The sequence below is a fragment of the Gouania willdenowi genome, chromosome 6, assembly GCF_900634775.1.
Source record: "Gouania willdenowi chromosome 6, fGouWil2.1, whole genome shotgun sequence".
NCBI lineage: Eukaryota > Metazoa > Chordata > Actinopteri > Blenniiformes > Gobiesocidae > Gouania > Gouania willdenowi.
Window position 1 is genome coordinate 33,313,292 of NC_041049.1, and position 23,463 is coordinate 33,336,754.

The window sequence follows — 23,463 nt, forward strand, 5'->3', positions numbered from 1 at the left end:
TTAAAATATATAGGGATTAGAGGGAAGAAATAAAATATAATGTTATTAAAGGATAGCATCACTTTATCAGTCTGACGTTTATAATTATCATTGTTTCAAACAGCATCAGTCAGACTCCGTATCACTCGCCATTGCGTGTGTGGGGGGAGGAGGGGGGGGGGGGGGGGGGGGGGTCATCTCCAGGTGCAGCAGGAACGTTGGAGGCGACAAATTTCCCAGCTTCTTGCGGATCCGTAAATGTGTGCCTGGACCCATCAACAGTTATCACCAGCTTTGCAGGGTAGTAGAGGGGGGTAGGGGATCCCAGCTTTCCGTAGTTCAGCCTTTATACTTAATACTTTTTTGTTAACCATTGATAAAATTGATTTTTGTTTGATTAAAGCTACATATTTACTACTTAACATTTTTGCTTTAAACAATAATGATATTTCTGCATTATGATATATTTTGAATAAGATTATTGTCTAGAATTTAAAGGGGGCAGGTGACCGGATGAAGAAAAAATAAAGAAAAAGAACTAACATTTATTCATTTTTCTTAGGAGCCCCTTGAAATTTCTTCCAAGTGTGAATGATCAGGAATCATTGATATTTGGCAAAGATGAGATTTGGTGCTCGGCGGAGCTCTTCTTGTTCATAATGAGATTTCAACTTCTGCTCCCACAGGATTTCCATTGTGTGGGTGACATGACAGCAGGTTGATTTATTCAGTTTTATATATGTATGACATTATCGCCTCCTCTAACAGCATGGCATCTGTGTACTTTATATGTTAACACTCACATAAAACCTTTAAGTGAGCATGAACAGGTAATATGTGCTCCTGTACAACTTTTACATGCTCACATAGAAGAGTTTTTTTAAAAGCAAAAAAAGATATTGTCCTATCAGGCTTCATATTATTTATTTTATATGGTAAAATAATTTCAATATTTTGTTAATTGCCATGTAATAATGATTTTGGAAAGATGTTAATACTTTGATTTACTGTTTAAACTCTGACCAGTGTTGGGGGTTACAGTAACAATATAACTTTTTTGGGTAACGAATTAAAGTTACCCACTACACTACAAAAATATTTGTAACAAAGCTACTTTACTAGAATATATAAGAACATGCTTTCCTGTGTTACCTGCTATTTTCCAGCGTATGTGGATTTATTCTCCCATGCACGTAGGGCAGCGGTGCTGTTTGTGGCTGTGTGCTATTCTCCCCCTGTACTTTAGTCAGTCGCTGCGCGCCTTCAGTTACGCAGTGTGGGTGGAGCAGCCCTGTAATGTCGGTGTTCCCATTCAAATCTGGCCATGCGCGCGTTCTCCTATTTGGTTAAGTTCTTTTCCTCTTACGCACTTCTGAACCTCGAATAAGCACAGCGCCCTGATAAGGTGAAACATTATATTGCACTAGAATTTATGGACTTAGTTACATTTTAAGCCACACAAACTAATATTGCAAAAGAGATGCCTAGAAAGAATCTACCCAAATCTACACTGTCACTGTGTCACAGGGTTCAATATGTTTACATTTACCAGTTCTAGAGGGGACAAATATGTATAAATATATAGTATATGCCTAGAACAACAAATAAATGCAGAAAATGAGTACTTTTTGCATTTATATGCCCAGGTTTCAGCGCACTTTTTTGTGCAGTTACAATGTCTCCTGAAGTGGAAAAGACTTTCCTGGTTAAATAAAGTTAAAAAAAAAAAAAAAAAAGATTATTTTATTATTAAAAAAATTGATATGAATGCATTTAGAATCGATCCGAGAATCATGCGACGTAATAATGTGATAAATTGCCGAATCGATTTTTTTCAACACCCCTACGTGCCGCGGTGGGTGGTGGGTCGGGGAGCTAATCTGCTGTGCGCACCCGAGTCCATGTTGGTCACAGTGATGTCCAACTATTTTCAGACTATGTCCAACGTAAAGCCACAGTTTGATCCACTACAGAGTAAATAATAAGTGAAACAAGCTGTCATATACAGAGGTTGATGAAATGAGAGGATGGACCAGAAACTGTTCCCATGAATATTTAAATGAGGCTCAGCTTCAGTTCGGACTCTCTCACATCAGCTCCAGAAGGAAATTTATATTTAAAACTGTGTATTATGTAGAAAGCCAATGGTTCTGTTTCATTGCAAACATCTCTGTCTCCTCTGTATTAAAGCAGACGCTCTGTCAGATTATTTCATCAAACCTCCAGTGAGTCACACTCGGTCACGCTTTAGAGCTACAGGTACCGTATTGATGATGATGATGCGCTCATTATTTCTGAATGTAGAAATGGATGAAGTTAATAAGGCTTTCCACACAAACAAACATTAATCTGTCATTAGTATCAGAGGAAAAAAGAGAGATTTTATCTGTGCCTTGGGCAGAAAAATGCGGACGATCCTCACACTGCAATAATCTGATCAATAATCTGATCAAATCAACCTGTTACATTGTTTATCAATGAAGGTGTTTCAAATTAAGAGTGTGCTTTATCATTTTCACGGATTTCAATGACATTAACAAGCGTTGGGAAACCTCCATGTTCCGTGATCACTGATTTTGAAACAGCCCCAAAATAATGACATCATGGCCCAGTCCGCCTCCTTTGCGTCAGACCGCCTTCATTCACAGACTACGTGCTTTTGGTTGATTTACGCGTGGTGGGTGTGTCAGGAGCCTGGACCGGAGAATATGCACAGGAGAGAGGCGAGTAAAAAAGCACTTAAGTCCAGACTGGAGAATAGGGCCCATAGTCCCCTATTACGGCGGAGCGGTAATACTAGTAATAGCAGACACACATTTGTCTGGTGAAATTGGCTGTCAGTAGGATGACTGCGTTCTGCCTTTATCCCTGGTGTACTGTGTACATTTTAGGACATCCTCCGGTCTCAGAGAAACCTCTGACATGTGTCAGACCAACAGACTCATGTCTCAGCAAAACCTCAGTCAAATGAAACGGCCTCAGGCTTCAAAACAAAAGTCATTAGACTCAACGGCCTCAGACCGTAAAACACAACATGGCGTTTTGTTTTGAAGGAATCGAAAGTACACATGAAGTAGGTTGAAAAGCTTTTTTTTTTCCTTTTATTTTTAAAAGTTAAGATATATCAAGGTATTGTTTGATTAATAAATACATGACTTTTATTATAAAGCCTGAGGCTGTTTAATGGCAGAGGTTTTCCTGATACCTGATACCTCACTCTGGGACCTGAGGATGTCCTAAAATGTACACCATACTAGTGGGGTGACTAAACTAGCACAGCCACTGCATGTCACAGTGAACTGAACATTTAAAAACAAGCGTTGGAGGTTGTAACTAGAGTAGATGTGCTGAGGCTCGCAAAGCTTTACAAACACGGAACAGTAAGACATGTTTCTAGGTGTCTGACCTGATGGACAGAGCACAGCAGCAGCTTGGTGACAGTAAAAATAAACAGATGAACTGATATGCAGACATAGGGCAGTCAGGAGGTGACTTCATGTGTAGATGGAAACTCATCGGTTGAAAATCATCAAATTACAGTAAATTTCTGTCAAAATGAACCAGGAGTAACAGCCCGTCTACCTGCAAGCTCTGATTGGCTTGATGGAAACCATCATCACACCCCGAGCAACAGAGACACTATTGGTTTAAGAAGGTGACAATAACCAGTGCACAATGTATATGCTGTATGCAAACTGTACATCAGACTGAACAGCAGCAGCACAACTTAAACATGTTGTTGTAATCTGTTTTTACACTCACAATGTTCACAGTATTTATTTATTTTCATTCAAATATTTTATGCAAGGCCTCAACCTACAACATGTGTATCTTTATGAATTTTTACTTGGTACTTATTGTACATTTAACTTCATCTTTTGATCTGTTTGCTTCTGTAACAAGTGAATTTTGCTTTTTTGAGATTAATTGATTCATTAATCAATCCATAAATACTATGCAGGCAGGCCTAATGATGTATCTACAGGGCCCATTAAAAAACAGGAAAGTAAAGTAATAAGTAGTGAAGATACAACAAATGCAAATATGAGTAAAATAATCTCACTGCAATTTACAGAAGTAACAAGTATATACCCTTGAACTATGACTCGATTACACAGATTGGGAAAATGGTTATTAACTGTACTTTATATTTTGTTTAAAAAAAAATGAAATGGTAAAAGCTTTCCTTAGACTTAACAATAATAATTATAATACATCAAATTTGTCGCAAAACAAATCAAGTAAGTAATGTAAGTAAGTCATGTTTATTTGTATGGCACCTTTCACAGACAGACGTCACAAGGTGCTTCACAGAATTACAATAAAAGTACATTTACAGTCACAAAACATGATGGTCATAAAACAACTCTTAATCCACTGGAATTAAAACGCTTTCTGAAACAAAACAAAACAAAAAGGAGTTTATGGAAAAGCCAGTTTGAACAGGTGAGTTTTGAGTAATGATTTGAAGTTTGTTAGTGAGTCAGAGTTTCCAATGGGTGGGAGTGACATCTTCTTTAATAGTGTTTTGGCCCTCCACTACACTTTTCACACTTTACCTGATTGTGTCAGTTACTTCCTAATCTCCTAATTTTAAGTCTCTGTTTGACAAATGTAGTTCTAGTGTCTTGAAGACGTTGATAATACCTGTGCAGGTGAATTAGTGAACAATTTGTGTTGATACATCTGTAGTCTGTAGTTGATTTAATCCATCACTTAAATGCCGAATATGATATCTCATCAAACGTCCAGTAGACTTTGACTTTTAAAGCACAGTCGTGATGACATTTTTGGTTTTGCGGCGACATATCATGGATTGACATTTATGTCTCTGCATGATTTAGTACGACCTCAACACTTTCCACTGGGGACCTTATTCAATATAGAGAAATCAATCCAAAGCCCCTGAAATTTCATATACGTCACAACCATCATTATGCTCTGATCACTAGTGATAAATGAACTTTTTCACTTAACTGAAACTTGGCATTAAAATGTATAAATGTAAACAAAGGTGGGATAACTAAAAGTTTTACCATAATGCAAAACCTTTTTGTCGACAAAATGCTACTACTAACTTCATCCAATCAGTGGCTCACTGTGTGATGGAGAGATACATCAGGGACTTGTTGTGAGGTAGAAGTACAGGACTTTAATAAGCCAATCAGAAGTAAGCTCTTTATGGGAAGTTTAGTTATGTTAATGCCAGGTAAATCATTGGTGGCCAAACTACGGCTGCGGGCCAAAATACAAATGTGTAATTTAATTTAGGTCTTGGTCAAAAAATAGATTTAGTGAGTCACATTTTAGTCTTTTAGATTAATTTGGTTTTAATTTAAAATTTTAGTTCATAAAAATCAGTTTTAGTCTCATTTTAGTTTTATTTTTTTTCTCGTTTAATGGTATTTATACAGAACCAAATTACAGTAATGCTTGCACATCCCAATCTCTGTGTTTGCTGTGGTGTGTTATTTTGCAATATGATAAGTTTAAATTTTAACATTTGTGAACAGATTCCAAGTCAACGTGTGCATTTTCATCAATAAAATCACTATTTACCTGTGAAATTAATTTTCAAAAGTCACAAAATATTGACTTTAAGCAGCCAAATGTGACTCAGATAAGCATTATGCACCTGTAAGCCTACACGCTATACTAAGAAATTATTTGATTGCACACACGGATATATTGTCTTCAAGATTAAAGCACTTATTTTTTTCTTCTGCAAACAACCAAAAAAAAACAGGATGACGTTTGGGTCCTGACCTTAACATTCTATATCTTCTCGTCCAGATCATCCCTCGCTTTGGCCCCCTGCTGGGAGGTATCTTCATCACCATCCGTGGTTCCAACCTCGGCATCCAAAAAGAAGACATTAAAAGCATCACTGTGGTTGGAGAACCTTGCATCCATCAGCAGGAGAAGTACTCTGTCTCCACCAGGTGAGGGTTTAAACTCAATACAGAATAAAAGTGTACTGTGACAGGAAGTGGAAAAGGTGGGGGTTTCAGGTATTCATTCACACCAGTCCATTACATCAGTCATACCGGTGGTGGTAAGCTACATTGTAGCCACAGCTGCTTTGGGGCATACCAACAGAAACATGGCTGCCATTTCAGGTGCCCACCCCCCTTCTTTCGTCAGTTTCTATTAAAGTTGTTTTCTCATTTATTTGTGAATCAAATATTGCGACAGTTGGTGGTCATTGACACATGCCAATATACATTATGAATGGGGCCCATTACTCCGTATGTGCCACGGGGGTGCCCCATTTCTTAAATCACTACTCCTCGGTTAATGCCCGTTGAATTGGGCTGGGGTGGGGGGGTGGCGAGGTCCGGTATCGGCTTTGTATCACTGCGACACTGATACCAAAATCTGACATCGATGTTGCACGTCCAATGCTAATCTTTTGTTACTCAGTGGAACAAAGTCATTTGACCGAATTCTTGAAAACGTGGTACGTGCTATTTGGCGCGGAGACGTTCTGCAGGCCCGGCCTTAGTTCATCAGAACTTCTTTTGTATAAACTGAAATGGAATTGGATATGAATTGTTTACAGGTTTGAAAAACTATTATAATTTACTGGAGGAGTGAAAGCTGCAGCTGCTACTACTGAGGACTGAATGGGCTCAACAATGGGGAAATTCCAAGATTCTGAGGGTAAAAGTTATCGATTTATGAACTATGAGCTGAACTAGTTTTAAAACTTGTAAATTGAACTTTGAACTAGTTTAGAAATTAAACTTTCCCATTAATATGGCTGAATAAAGTTGCTAAAACCTCCATGAAGTAATATTATGGTGGGAAACCAGTAAACCTAGCAATGAGTGCTCTGAGTGGTGTGTAAAATATATTCAATGTGTGTTTTATTTTCTGTGCCTCGGTGGTGGATGGGAGATGGCCATGTGTAAAGGTAAACAGCCTTCTGATGACCTCGCCAGCACACAGCTGCTCACTTCCAACAAAAGCCTGTTCTGTTTATTAGATCTGTTGAAGCAAACAGCTTTCTCAAGACCTTTGCAACCTTATTGTTACAAAACATACTGATGGTATTGGTTACAGAAGGTTTTCTAAACTTCTGAATGTTCCATGTGAGCACTGTTGGGGCCATGATCCACAATTAGAAAGAACATTATTTCACCATCAACTAGAGGTGGGCGATATGGGAAAAATATCATATCACGATTTGTGAAATTACGATCACGATTTTATCACGATTTTTTTCATTCAAATCATTTAGACTATTTTAAAGTTATTTACCAATAAAACAAACCAAATCACCTACTTAAAATAATCGTCTTAAACGGAAAAAAGGAAAAAAGATCATTTAGGACAAGGTAATTATCTTTTTTTTTTATTGTATGTAAGCAATTTATCAAACTGGTTCCTAGTACAATTAACATCAAACAAAAAGGCTGACAAGTTATTTTAGTCACACAGTCTTTTTACTTTGTTTAACTTAAGTGGTGTAGCATTAGCAACGTTACTGCTTTGGCTACATTAGACCTGGATGATATGGACCAATATTCATATCTCAATATTTTTCCTCAAAATGGCAATAGGTGATATAAACTCCATTTATTTTATTTTATTTTTTTTCAATAGTTTTAAAAGAAAAACAATAATGGGTCAAAGTCAGTGGAGCCACAAAGACCCTTTTATTAATCACTAGCAGCACAATAACAACATTTTGTATAACTATGTATTAACTTTTTCCTTCATTAAGGCTGAAATGTGATTAAATGATGCATTGTTGCTTTTTTCAGGGCAGCTCTGAGTTGCTGAAAGTAGTTTTTAAAGTAAATCACATTCAGGACACTGTCTCTTTAAGAATGTGTAAACAGCCTCGTTAGCTACAGCAGCAGCAGCAGCAGATCTCTGCTACAGCGCAGCGATAGAGAGTTAGTTATAGAAGAGAAACACTGTTTTCTCAAACATATTTCAGTGCTTCAACATTCAGAACTGATAAAGTTTAACAGACTGACAGACATCTGCACTGAGCCTCTGACAGACAGACTAACACGGAGGAAGCAGCACAGCTAACTCTGCGTTCGTGAACTTGGGGGGAGGGGGAGCGGTGCGTACTTCTGCCCCATTTAAGCGCTTAATAATCTGTAATGTCTGTTGAAATCCTTAATGATCTAATATTGTCAGATCGCACACCCTTACCATCAACCGGCCACAACCAGGTATGCCTCACAAGATTTCTGTAAGAGGAGTGGAAATGATTATCAAAAGAGTTGTCCAAGAACCAAGGATCACATGTGGAGAGCTTCAAAAAGACCTGGAAATGGCAGCTACTGTTTCAAAGAAAACAGTAAGTAATGCATCAACCACCATGGCCTGTATGCAGCACGCTGACAACGCAGGAATCATTGCTGAAGAAAAAGTATGTTGAAACTTGTTTAAAGTTTTCTGTACAACATTTGGACAAGCCTGTGAAACAGAATATACAGTAGTCTGGTCAGTTGAGGCCAAAATTGCACTCTTTGGATGCCATAAGACACACCATGGTCCTTATTTATCAAAGCAAATGCAAAGGCCAACGTGTGACTTGTGAAACATTCGTATTTGACCAATCCCAGCGTACAAACAATGGGGTGTTGATAAATGCAGCGGTTGAATTTGATAGTCATTAACATGTTACGCTCTCAAATATTTCTGGTTCGGAGGCCCCGCCCACTGAGGTCAAACAAACATTGGCAAAGAAATAATTGTTTCCAAGATGAAAATCAGCATCCTCACAGCTCAGGTGAAGAAAAACAAAAATGTTATTTTCGGAAGTGTGAAAACTGGACTTAATAGAGCTCATTTATTTTAATACGTCAGACATTGCTCCATTAATCAATTAAATGTTATGCAAACAGGTTAAAATTATGTCACACACTTTCTTTGTATATATACAACAGTGTTCCCCTGCTGGTCCAACACAGAGCCGAAGCACCTCTTGTGATCCGTGTGCGTGTGCGCGTACTATTGAATCTATGCGCTCCTACCCAGTAGCACCACGGTTTATCAGTGGGTTTATTGAAGGAAAACCAAAAAAGTGCCGGTAGCAGTAATAAAGTGGGCTTTTTTTAAATTGATTTTTAATAATCCATTTTGGTTTGTCCTTAATGTGTGTCTGGTTTTGAATAAATGACAGCCGAGGCTTATTTAACACTTTATTTTCAGACTCAGTCAGATTTTACTGTGTTGCAGCACAAGGTCAGACCATTACAATTGTCCAGCCTGCTGGAGATAAAAGCATGTACCAGCTTCTCCTGATCTTTCTGAGCCATGAAACCTTGAACTCTGGAGATGTTCTTTTGGTAGAAGGATGCAGAACATACAAACTCTACACAGAAAGGACCCCAAATGTCCACCCAAGTGTGCTGTGAGGCGGATGTGCTAAAGAAGTGGGATTTGTGCCCTTGCTTCCCTTTTGCTTTTTGTTATTCCTTTTGTGTTATTATGCTATTATAGTCCACCTCTGTTGCTTCTATTGTTTAAATGTTCTTTATTATTAATTGAGCAATAAGCAAAGAAACTAGTAGTCACCAGCTTGCTCTCTGATATAAATTCTATATAAATACGCTAAAGCAATCCCAAGACAAATTTCTCATATATGTAAATGTACTTGGCAATGAAAACCGATTCTGATTCTAGTATTTTTCAAACTCTTGCTGACTTTAATAGACTTTGTTGATTATGAATATTTCAGCCCCTGTATTATGTGATCTCAATGAGCACAAAGCTAAACAGCTGGTGCTTTGGAGCTCGCATTTCTAATATTGTGCCTCAGCCAAACTCATGTTTCATGCTTTTGGTAATTACAGTCAATTAGTCAATAACACACATTTTTAACTCAAGGCACCAAATTCAGCCTTTGGAGCACCCAATCTAATTTGAGATCTGTAATCAGATTCTTAGCAGATAGTGTAATTACAAACTACAAATAATAAACCAGAGCTTAAATTGTGGGATGTTTATGGAGAATAATGTTTGTGATCTTTCTAAGCCAAAGATATGTCATTTTTGTTGCTCATTACTCAGTTTCCTGCATTTGTGGTGTTTGTACAAGTCACCCAGACACCCATAGCATTATTTGCAAGGCACTTTTTCAACAATTAGGATAAAATAAAAGAAAACACCAGGTTCGTTAATATACTTACTTAGCTTTCTAGAATGACAAACAAAAAAGAAGCTTATTAGCACATTACTGCCACCTGTTGGATCCAAATTATTTGTCAGTTTCTTGGTAGGAGACACAGCTAAAGGTATATTGGACGATTTTCCGGAAGTTTAGAAAAAAAATGCCCTCTGCACGTGCAAAACACTACCTGCTTCCAAGAGGGAATGCCTACGTGCGCAAGAGTGTGCACGAGCCCAGTTTTCCTCGTGCACAGCTCTGTTACAAGTTGGAGTTGGCATTGCAGATGCAACCTTACCTTCCAAAAGAAGAATTGCACTTTTCCCATATGTCAGACTCGCCACCACAATTTTCAAAGGACCCGGTGCGCACCGGGCACGAGCACGTACGACATCCTTACGTAAATATATCAATATATCGTGAAAACAAACCCATTCAAAAATGTGGGGGAGATTCACAAAGAGTGGACTGCAGCTGGAGTCAGTGCTTCAAGAACCACCACACACAGACGTATGTAAGACATGGATTTTAGCTGTTGCATTCCTTGTGTCAAGCCACTCTTGAACAAGATACAGCTTCAGAAGCGTCGCGCCTGGGCTAAAGACAAAAAGGACTGGACTTCTGCTGAGTGGTCCATAGTTATGTTCTCTGATGAAAGCACATTTTTCATGTACTTTGGAAATCAAGGTCCCAGAGTTTGGAGGAAGAGAGGAGAGGCACAGCATCCACGTTGCTTGAGGTCGAGTGTAAAGTTTCCACAGTCACTGATGGTTTGGGGTGCCATGTCATGTGCTGGTGGTTTTTTGTCCACTGTGTTTCCTTAGGTCCAAGTTTTAGAGCACTTAATGCTTCCTGCTGCTGACCTACTTTATTGAGATTTCATTTTCCAACAGGACTTGGCACCTGCACACAGTGTCAAAGCTACCAGTACCTGGTTTAAGGACCATGGTATCCCTGTTCTTGATTGGCCAGCAAACTGGCTTGACCTTAACCCCGTAGAAAATCTATGGAGTATTGTGAAGAGGAAGATGCGAGACACCAGACCCAACAATGCAGAAGAGCTGAAGGCCACTATCAAAGCAACCTGGGCTCTCATAACACCTGAGCAGTGCCACAGACTGATCGACTCCATGTCACGCTGCAGTAATTCAGCTTCGTTTTTTTTCCAGGGTTCGTATTACTCTGCCTTGCTTGTTCTGTTGGTTTACGCGGGTGCCTTCACACCGAACACGACTGCAGCGACTGCAGTTACTTCAATATAGTGGCGCTTTTTGATCACTCTATCACATCATCACTCTAGGAAACAGACTCTGTGTGTGTGTGTGTGTGTGTGTGTGTGTGTGTGTGTGCGTGCTTGCCTGCCTGCCGCTGGGGAGAGAGAGGGCTCATCACTTCTTCTCTTTCTGTATCATAGACAGCACCACTTTTACGGAAAAAAATTATCAACTTACAGAGTTACTGAGGGATGAGTTCACCCAGAATGTAGGCTTATTCAAGAAGTTAACAGCTTTAATTTTGCCCCAGTAAACTGAGGAAGTGTAGTACAGCCCTCCGCTGCAGCCGTCTCTGCTTGAGGGAGGGGCTGCAGCCTTGGCTCTACAGACAGTGACGGCCGGGGGAGTTGGTGCTTGAAGTCGCTTTAAACAGTTCAAATTTTTTAATATTTAAACTTTGAGCAACTAGGTCGCACAGGACCCAGTCGCCAAAATAATAATAATCTTCCCCAACAAGAACTGTTGGTTCATTTGTCACATGACTGTTCCAGGGTTTGGGTTTGTTTTATTTTATTTCACATCTACCTGAGCTGTAGCTCTTTGTTATTTAGACTGCTGACAACTTGTTTGTAGTTTTATTTCAGAAAGTTTCAGTTTTTCGGGACTTTTTTTAAATTATTTTTATTTTGTTTAATTCATTTTAATACTTTGTTTAGATCTGTTCTGAATGTCTTACGCTTAAATGACAGCTGAGCCTTGTTTAACACTTTATTTTCAGTCTCAGTTAGATATTGTTGCTGCATCACAAATCCACACACTCTGATTTGTGTTCACGAGGTCAGACTTGACGTGAGATCTGATCGTACGTAAAAATTCATAAATACCAAAGCTTGCGTGAATATGGTCAAACGCACATCATATGCTCTGATCTGTACGTACGACAGTTGATAAATAACGGCCAGTGACACTCACGGCCTTCCATCAACTTGTGCCTTTGAGCCTTGTTCATTAATGACTGTCACAGGTTTACAGCTTCTTTTTTGATTAACAAACACTGCAGACATACAAATAGAGTAAGTGAGACCATGTTTATCTCAATGGGACTTATCTGTATAAGCAAATGAATAAATAACACCACACAATCTGCTTCTCAATCCACATCCTCACACTTGCGTATTTTTCATCAACTTTGAGAACAACATGTTGCTTAATAATGATATTTCACTGTGCATCAATTTTACTTGTTAGCTTCCTTCTTTGTAAAAAGCAACAATTAATTACTCAACACTTGCGCATTGTTTCCCCCCTTAAAACACATCTGTTGACAGGAGGGAGCTGCTTTTATGACAAATTTCTGGCCCACCATATGCACAATGAGGTGTAAATCAGGATTTATGGTAGCAGGTGGCTGTGTTTGGCTCCTAAATTACTCACTCTCTAGGGAAATGTCTCCTCAGCTCCTCTTGTAGAATGTCCTGTACTGTTGTGCCGTAAGTTGCAACTTGTTTTCATTTTGTGTTTTTTATGCTGTGTCACAGGTTGACGTGCTAAATGTGAACGCTGAAGTTTGCTCGCTGTGACTGAGACTAACTCTGTTTGTGCAAAGCTTTTTCATTTAGTATTCATAAACAAGAAAAACACCTACAACTGTTCATTGTTTCTACATTTTAATAATCTTCTTAAAACCTTAAAAGGTTTATGGTTATTATAGTTTGTGTCAAGAAACATGTAAGGTTTTTATTATTATTATTATTATTCATCCATCCATCCATCGTCAAACCCGCTAATTCCCGTTTATCAGGGTCGCGGGGGTCCAATTTCCGGTTCTCATTGGGCGCTGGGCGGTGGTACACCCTGGACAGGACGCCAGTCCATCGCAGGGTGATATTATTATTATTATTGTGACTCATCAGGCTCCTAGAATCATGTCTGGACCTTGTTTAGAGCGTTATTGTTCTCGATTGTGTCGTTTTAGTGGAATGATGGAAATGTTCTTCAGAGATGTTGGAACAAACATAATATTTCTAGTAGTTTAGGAACAAGCGTGTTTGTTTTTTGCTGTAGATAACATTCATTCCATTTGGTAGGTAGGGTAGTCAATTTAAATAAAATTTTATTTTTCAAAAACAATAGATCAGTGTTTTATAAAAGAACACAACCGGATAAAGAGAGATAATTTCAGTCAGAAAATCCTAAATGAAATTGTACTGAGCCGCTAGCTGAACGCTCAGCCATCATTTCCACGTTGGCTTCTGGTTTTCTGTGCTTCACAAACATCTGCAGACACACAGTTTGAGCATGTTTGACTGTGTTTGTAGAGATCATAGAAAAGTGGGGTCAGATCATTGGATCCTGTGTCTTTTCACCATTTAACAGACAGATGGAAGAATATAAGTAGAGATCAACTAACAGCGTCATTTTCTTTGCTTTGTCCCGTTCAGTGTGGTGTGTGAAATTGGCAAAGTCGGAAAGTCCCAGTGGGGTCAGGTGGAAGTGGAGGTCAACGGTGGGAAGAGAGGAACCTCATCTATGTTCTTCACTTACAATGTAAATACACACTTTGACACACATTCAGGGATTTCCAACATAAATATAAGCAATCCAAAGGATTCTCGTGTAAGAAGCTCACGTTGATTTAAATTTTCATTGTGCCATAACAACCTTTCATAGAAAGCTCTTAAACTTACTCCTCATATCTCTGGCTACACTAAAGCTGCCCCACTTGCTCCTGAGCTTTCCAACTGTTTGCTCAGCAAATCGAGGCTGATGTGTTGCCTCTGCTCGGCGCTGATAGAGAGGAGAGGCACACGTCAGAGGGGGCAGAAATTGTGTGAGATGTGTGTACAGATTCTGTTTTCTCTTCTCTTTAGGACCCAATGCCTGATAGTGTGACGCCTGCTCGGGGACCAAAAGCAGGAGGAACTCTTATCACCATCTCTGGAAAGTTTCTAGACACGGGGAGTAAAGAGGACGTCCAGGTTACAGTCGGAGGTGTCGAGTGCTCTGTGTAAGAGGTCTTTGTATTTCATGCATTTATGTCCTTCACTCTGAAGACCAACTCTGTTTTGAATATTCACACACACACACACACACACACACACACACACACACACACACACAGTGTTTCCCACAGTGCCACCCACAGTGCCAGAGTTTATTTGTGGAGGTGGGTTTTGTTTCCCAGGAAGGAGGGGGTGTATGTGCAAAAAAATAAAAGGAAGAAAAATTTGGAAATAAGCTCAAAATAAATACATTTAAATAACAAAATAAATAATGAAATATATTTAAATTAATAATATAGTAATATTAAGGTTGAATAAATAAGTGTGGTAACTAATCTCGATGCACATTGAGTGGCTAGCCTATTGGCTAGCACTTCAAACGGCATTAGTGTTCATACACGTTTCCAGCTACATTTATATAGACACAGGTTAAGATAACGTGAGTTTGAACTGTTTAAACTTCTGGACGTGTTTGCCCAAGTATTTGTACTGAGAGGTCTTTATGATAACTAGATACCCAAATAAAAATTATTGGCAAAAACTGAAATCGAGAAAACGAGGGTCAAAAACATGAACACCAAAAGAAATGATTATGCTATGTATTAGTACCGTTGCATTTATGGCTCTGAATATTGCTAACTTCACTAAAAATAAATTATTACAATGACATAATTTAAAATGAATGCTTCAAAAAAATAAAAAAAACAATTTAAAAAATGATTAAATATTTATTTAGCTCTGACTAAATATGTTTAACCTGACCCATTCGTGTATACATTAAATAATAATGTACAGGCCTATAACTAGGGATGTCACGATTCACTCAACTCCCGATACGATTCAGTTCACGATACTAGGTTCACGATGCGATTCTCTCACAATTTATTTTACAAAATGGGACTGTAGACAAATAATGATTGAAAAATATTCCTTTATATTTTTTGGGAAAAAAACTAGAAAATACTGTACTATTTTCCTTTTATTTTTCATTGTCAAAATGATCCCTTGATAAACTATTCAGAACAATGCAATTTAACTAAAAACAAATTTTGAATGAAATAAATAAAGGAATAATACAAATGAAGATGAAGCCTATTCATTTAAATTCTGGTTCTATAGTAAACAATGCAAAACTGCATAATAGTTCTTTTTCTTTTTAAAAGTGCAACTGAAAATGTTTTTTGTGCCTTAACAATTGGACTTAAAAAAAAAAAAAACAGTCTGCATTGTATTTACGTCAGATATTTGTTTGGACAAGCAGAGGGCGCTGGTAACCCAGTGGTCAGTTGGCATCCAGCTAATCTGTGCAATGAAGAAGAGATGCTATGCTAGCAGACAGAGCTAATATAAAAACGTGACTTTTACAGATATTCACGTAATATTACAGATATTCTTTCGGTGCTAAAGGGATAAGGAATCATTTATGAACATGTTTAAGAGTAGAAGGCGGCCAGAAAGAAAGTAGTAGCAAATTCTGCCCGCTGCCTCAGCATTTGGACAAGAGAAGGATAAACATATATAGCACCCTCTGCTGTTTAAAAAAAGTACTTCGATTCAATTCTCAGAAAATCGATATCAACCGTGATACCTATGAATCGATTTTTAACTGCCTTACGATTAATCACTACATCCCTACCTATAACTGATTGGACTTCTGAGAGTCAAATTAAAGAAGTCGTAAAGAAGTGCAGAGGATCTCTGTGAAACGTGCGCTGACAGACTAAAGCTGAATTCAGTGTAACATTTACTGTTTTTGCTCTGTCACAACCTGCAGCCGCTCATCACAACATAGTGTTTCTGCAAAGTGTTTCAGTCAAAAACCGAAAATGCAGTTTTGGGCCTCATCTCCCGTCTTCTTCTCTGGCAGACCAGAAGAAGCGCGTCTTTCCCTTGAGTTTTATTGGCGGAGACGATGCATACCACCCCCTAATGTACAGGAGTTGTAATGACATGCTACATACACAGAGCAAGGACGGACAACGCCAAAATCTATTCGTGGCGAGCCCAATTTATTTGTGATGGGCCACGACAAACGAATGTATGGGAAACTCACACACATATCTGTATCAATATCAATATAAACATGTATGCCTTTGTTTTCGCAGAGAGCACTTTGGTGTCAAAGTCACCTGCAGGATGGGAGAATATCGGGCTGATAAGTTGCCCTTCAACCTTCTCCCAGTCACCATGAAGTACGGAAAAAGTACCATCAAAGTCATCCAGAATGCCTTTCAGTTCTTGGAAAACCCAGTGGTGCTGGATCACTACCCCAAAGGAAGCTTTCATTGGTGAGTTTAACACAACATCTGAACATTTAACACAAATGACCATTGCATTACTATGTTGCTCTTATTATTGTTATGAGTATTCATAGTTTGTTATATATAGCCTATATATAGGTTCTCCGCTTTTCTGGGGCTTGTTTCTTGGGAATGTTTAAAATTTGAGGAAGACTAAATTCAAAGAAAGGCAGGATGACTAAAGTTAAGAATGAAAGGCTCAACGTTTTTCTAAAAAAAGAAAAGAAATACTCTTAAAGATGAAAATGTGGGGCATGATGGCATATTAGCCTATCAGAAGTCATTGAGGGGGAAGTCAAGACATTTCAGAATGAGTTAAATAATATTAGTATAGCAAAATACATATTGACTAAATCCTCTACTAATTTTGTGATTAAAATTGTAGGTAGGTTATTGGACAAAAACTAGCCTAAAACTGTTTTTGTTTTTGTAGTGACTAAAACTGTCATATAGTCCTATTTTATAGGGGTGTCCCGATCCAATATCGATATCGGATATCAGTCCAATATCAGCCAGAAAACGAATATTGGATTTTATCGGACTGCATCTAAAATCACCGATATGAACTCTCCGATAAAATTTTCCGCTCCAGCACTTCTATTTATAGGTTCACAAAGTTTTTATTCAATTGTAAAATACTGTAGATGTAATGTTCATGTAACCAATTGTTAATAATAAATGGTCAGTTTGGGTCTGTTGTTGACTATTGTTCTCTGTTTGAGTAACATCACTTGATCGAGCCTTTTCTAACATTCCACACTACAAAATAAATAATAAAAGTATGTATGATTCATGCTGATATCGTATCGGATCAATATCGGTATCGGCCGATACGCAAGGCTGCAATATCGGTATCATATCGGAAGTGAAAAAGTTGTATCGGGACATCCCTACTATTTTACAAACTTACTATACACAAATCAAGAAAAACTACAGTAGAGGATTAGGGCCAATTTTGACGGAGAAACTAATTATGGGCAAATCGAGAATAAAGTCAAAATGTTGAAGTTAAAGTTGGAAAAACACGATTAAAGCTCATAAACACGCCGTTGTTTAGGGACATTGTAGAGATATTGCCAAAAATTTAATAAATTCATCTTTCAAAACACAGTTAAAAACCCACCTGTTCACACAAGCATTCAACTAACTCATCCCAAAGTAAGTGTGTGCGTGTGTGTGTGTGCGTGTGTGTTTGTTTGTGTGTGTGTGTGTGCGTGTGTTGCAGTGGAGGGAGGAACATCTTGCTGACCGGCTCTGGTTTTGACCTGATCCAGAAGGCTGTCATGAGAGTCCAAGGAGACAACTTGTCAGCATTTGAGGTCTTTATTTTTGTATTTATCAGCATTCATTTCACAGTCTGAGCTTCTTCTTCTTCTTTTTTCATCACGTCTCTGTCTCTTTTCCACCTATCTCCGTCTCCATCTGTTTCCTGTCCAATCTCACATCCACTGCAGGGATCCAGACTGTGTGAGCAGGGACACACATAAACACAAACACACACGCTTTCTCACCGCCTGCTTACTACCACTGATTGATGAGATTCTCATAAAGCAGCAACACTTAATCTCATCTTTTTGGACCATAAATCTTTCCACCCTCTGAAAATCAAAGCAAGCTCTCATGCAGCTTAATCAGGCCATATCGACTCTTCTAGGGAACTCAAAGGAGCTGCACTTGGCTTCCCATTGCATAGAGCAGTTTTTTCATTTCATTAAAAGACTCTTGATTTAACACCAGCATTACAGCTACAGGACATTGTGTGACTTAGCAACCACTCAGCATCTCATTTCCAGTAAGCTCTCCTAATGCAGTAACTCCTCAGCACAGGGTTTTCAGTGTCAATGAAGCCCTCCCATTCTAACTCCGTCTACTGGGCTTGACCCAATTGGGTGGACTGGTTTTGGCAGCTAGCATATGGTGTAAAGCGGTGATTTGTAGGTCATGTTTGCAGCTCAAAGATAAGGCAGAAGACTTCTTAGGGCATCTTGAGTTCAAACAGAAATGTTTGTACAGTGGAGGTTTATGATGCTGTTTTTAGGACTTGAATATGATGTAAGTATGTTGTTCCCATACTTTTCACAGTCCCGTACCCCATCAGACATTTAACCTGAAGCCATGTACCCCTTACTCCTGCACCCTTAAAACATATAATAATGTAACAATGTAGAAGTGAAATTTGGCTCTCAATTTTACCTATCCTGTTAAGAAATAATATATAATAAAATAAATAAATAAATCTGTTTAAAAAACACTCAAAAAAACATCTTGTTCAGAATTATCACTCAATTTCTTTATTTAATTATCCTACTGGCATTTTCATTGTAATTCAATTCAGTTCAATTCAACTTTATTTGTATAGTGCAATTTACAACAAAGTCATCTCAATGCACTTATCAAAATATAAAATTCACAATAAGAAAGAGAAAACCCAACAAGATCCACATGAACAAGCATTTACTGACAGTGGGAAAAAACAACTCCCTTTTAACAGGAAGAAATCTCCAGCAGAACCAGGTTCAGAGGTGGCAGCCATCTGCGTAGACTGGTTGGGGTTAGTGGACAGAAGGACCAACAGAACAGGATAGAGATATAAAACACCAGAGTGTCCCAGACTAATTGAGCCGTGAACCACAGATCAGGAACTGCCATCATCAACTTCACAACACCTGAAACAGAAAAGACAGAGAAGGATGAGGAGAAGGCACTGACTGCAGAAAAACATGATACAGTATTATCAAGTCTGGCCTTGGGCCTCACTATCAGTGGACTAGTCAATACTTATTATAAAGGTGACAAATCTCTTTCCGTTTATTGGTAAGCTAACAGCGACTCCAAGGTCTGTAAATGCGACCGTTCACAGACGAGCCCATGTCCGCTCTAGTGGTTAGGTTATGTTTTGATTCAGTCCTGTTTATGCAGACTGTAAATCATAACCAGCTACATCAGAATTTGAATCTCTTCCCGTGTCTGCTCTAGACGTTAAGTTAATGCTATTATATGGTATACGCTTTTGAGTTTAGCTTTAAAGGTGGAGAGAGTAGCAGCCACCCGTACTGAGACTGGAAGCTGGTTCCAAAAGCGAGGGGCCTGGTAGCTGAAAGCTCTTCCTCCTGTTCTACTTCTAGACACGTTAGGAACTTCCAGAAGTCCAGCAAACTGAGAGCGGAGTGATCTGCCCAGACGATAGGGCACTAACAGGTCTCTAAAGCAGTCTCTTTCATTTTGTAAAAATAAATCTACCAAACATGTGTTGATCAAATATATATCAGTAATACAACATATTCATAACCTTACAACTGTGAAATACAACTAGCTACAACTGTAATGTGAAGTGGTAGGTTGAGAGAATGCACAGGACTCTGCAATGTTTAGCTGAATTTGAGAGATTCTGAGTCTTAAATCTTTCTCCAAGGAAAGTCTTGTTCTATATTTTATTTTCATGTTTGTCAAAGCTGAAAATCCACTTTCACACAAGTATGTGGTGGCTAATGACATCAAGCACGTTTGGCTAGTGCACAGCAATGTACCTCCTGCCATATTTACGCATTTTGATGAGATTGTTTTTCTGTCACCACTAGAGGGCAGTCTTACAGAGGCCAATGTATCATTTGTGACAATGCATGGAGGCTCTTGACTGCTGCTCTATTTCTATTCTAGTTTCCAATGTTGTCAAGCTGTTTTGAAAAAGAAGTGTTTTGGTTTTGTTGAAGGTTTGTGGCAACATCGTAATCAAACCAAAATCAGTGTCATTGAGTCATTGAGAGAACGTGTAACCCTGTTTGTGATCCCATCAGAGTCAATGTAATGAGGAAAACTGTTTAATACCCATGTTTGATATAATGGATAATTGCTTTCCGTATCCACCCATCTGGATTGATGGTACATGATATAAAATGAGCCAATAAGAACTGTGTGGAAATTTAGGACATAATAATACCAGTCAAATAGTACTCAATTATCATTATAAATTCATTCACACACCAATGGAAAAGTAGTTTAAAGCTGCAGTATGTAAGCTTTTTTTGGTGTATTTTTCCTCAAAGATCCATACTAATCTTTGAGCATATTTTAATTCAAAAGTGTTCAAATAGGACACTGGATCTGTGTTCAAGGATCAGAAATCAAGTAACAGGATGCTCTTTTTCAGACAATCAGAGATCTTTTTATGAACAGTGCTCCATGAGCTGTTTTGGCCATTTCTATTGGTTGCTCAACAAAAGTTGAAGCATGTTCACAACCTATCGGTAATAAAGGTTCAATGGGGGACGTTTTGGCAGGAAAAGTCCCCATCATGGCATCAGGCACATCTTAAATGGCAAAGCAAGCGGAAAAAAAGAAAGACTACGTGGATAAGCGAGAGTCTAAGAGAGAGAGTGATAATAGAATAACAGATGTGCGCGTTCACGAGGATGCCGGTGAATGACAGAGAAACAGGAAGTAATTCTACATGGTTGCCACATTTCTATCAATTACAATAGTATTAGAATAATATAATGATCCATTGATCAGAATAAATTCCATTTTTGACTTGTTTTCTTCCTCTTCTGGCAGACAACTGGTAAAACATACAATTTCAGTTTTTTATGCCAAGACCCTCAGGCATTTTCTCAAATCTCTGGCTGTTTTTAAGAAAAAAGTTGTGAGTTTTAAAGGACGAGCTAATTTCTGAACACACAAACATGCAAGGGTGTGGCAGCTTGTTTTTGTCAAAACAGAAGTATCACGATCATTCCATCTAATGAAAGATAAGACAAGACACGCAGAGAAGTGAATCAGTGTGTGCTGACTCATCACTGACAGATTGAGAATTTAATGGGACGATGAAAAGAGGCTTCCACCCACTGTGTTAGTCATCTTAAAACTGTGTCTATGTTCTCCTCTGATGTTCTACTGATGTTTCCCTCAGATTGCTCATGAGAAGAATGACACAGCAATCCAGTTTCGGTCTCCGACTGTGAACGTCTCCCAAAGCCAACCCTTCAGAACCTACGTCCACCTGGACAACTACGTGAAGGAGCTAAAGCCTTTCGAATACCATCCCGACCCCTTCTTCAACGAGCTGACCAAGAAGGTCATCACAGAGACCAGCATCATCATTGTCACGGTGAGACAGAGCCAGCCCATGTTGTGCAGGAGATTAGGATAAATGGCGTTATTGTCTAATGGCACAAATAGAACGATGCTGAGTTGCAGTTGCTGAACCTTTTCACTCTTTTGCTGACAATGGATAATCGCTGAGGTCATGCACCTCATAATAATGAAAACTGCATATTCATCTTTTCACTATGATTATCTTGGCACAGAATGTCCCTTGCATTAGTATTTACATTTTTATTTTAAGGAAAAACAGAGTTGGCTTATGAACATCCTCCGAGGTGATAACGGCTAAGAAATCTGCATTTAAGACCCATGAAATACAACTTAACGACAGATTGCTTTTCTAAACAAACCTTTTTCAATTCTGAAAAGTATTTAGATTAGTTGTCTGCATTAAACTTTCTTGGTAAGTTTGCAACATAGCTACCATACAACAAAACAACTAAACGATCCCAGATCTGCAGATTGAAGTCATCAACCATCAACATTCAGTTTGAAAGTTTCCAGTGAGACAAAATATTTACTTTAAATCTTCAGTCTATTAGGGCCTATACTACAAAGTTACATAATTATATCCTGGATTTATCTCCGTCAGCGGGCTTCACCTAACCAGACATTGTCTGTCAGACAGAAGCTATCCTACGAAACTTGATTACAACTCGCTAGATTAAACGTGTTGATTTCAGCCTGGTTACGTGTGCGCTCTTGTGACAGAGGAGGAGATTACAGCATCAGATCAGTCACAATCACAGAGAAACTGGAGAGCAATTTACGTCCAATTGAGGAATAATTCTTTAAAAATATGAAGAAATAAATTCTATAATTCAGACCAAAAACAACACTGTTGCTGCAATAAAAGCAGCAAGTAATCAATGCAGGAATTGATGAGTGTTGATGCTTAAATTAGTAAGATTATAAATGGAGAATAAACATGCTTTCATGCAGATCAGCCTAAATCAGAAGGTGGAATATATCTATATTTTATATTATCTTACAGGACTGAGGCTCTTTGCGTCACCCCAGAATATATGAATTAATTAATTCATTCATCCATTTATCGGTCTGAAAGCGCCCGATGCACTTATGCTTTATCAGTTGACTTATTTTACTTTATCAGTCGATCAGATAAACAGTTATATATTTCCTCCTTTTATAAACCCATTTCGTGTGACGTATGCATACTAAATTAGGTGCATTCGCGCGCAGACTCAGTGCAAAACCACCGGAGAACTGCATTGTACTTGCATCGGCACGAGATTGAAACACTGCTTTTTTTCTTAAAACAACAAAATGCCATCGTGTTGCGTTGTTGATTGTACAAATAGGAGTACCAACAATCCAGGACCTTAACTTTACATCGTACTGGCTGGTGGGCACCCTTTTTAGAATAAAAGTTGAGACTTATGGTTGCGTGCTATCAAACAGAGGCTGACAGCTGACATATCTGACACACACACACACACACACACAGAGAGAGAGAGAGAACACTGGAACATTTCGGATGAAGGAAAAATCAGCCAGTTTATGATAGAATTAAACAGCATTAAAGTTGTCAAATAACCACATCACGTTTGTTCAGAAGCGATTGTGTTAATGTAAATGCTGATGAGGAGATGGTGCACGGGAGCGGACAGAGTGCTATCTCAGTCTGGATCCAGTAAAAAGCTGTAAATGGACTGATATGCAGACATGGGACAGTGAGGAGGAGACTTAATGTAGAGATGGAAACCTAAATA

General features: G+C 38.6%; 1 protein-coding gene across 1 annotated transcript in view; it reads left to right on the plus strand.

The window, feature by feature from the left end:
- Nucleotides 1-23,463, plus strand: part of plxnb2b (plexin b2b) — a 275,822-nt gene that overhangs the window by 198,603 nt on the left and 53,756 nt on the right. Inside the window, exons 16-21 of the mRNA XM_028448556.1 lie at nucleotides 5,773-5,921; nucleotides 13,770-13,875; nucleotides 14,199-14,335; nucleotides 16,436-16,618; nucleotides 17,856-17,949; nucleotides 21,537-21,734. Coding sequence (XP_028304357.1) covers nucleotides 5,773-5,921; nucleotides 13,770-13,875; nucleotides 14,199-14,335; nucleotides 16,436-16,618; nucleotides 17,856-17,949; nucleotides 21,537-21,734 — 867 coding nt within the window. The remainder of the gene's footprint in view (nucleotides 1-5,772; nucleotides 5,922-13,769; nucleotides 13,876-14,198; nucleotides 14,336-16,435; nucleotides 16,619-17,855; nucleotides 17,950-21,536; nucleotides 21,735-23,463) is intronic.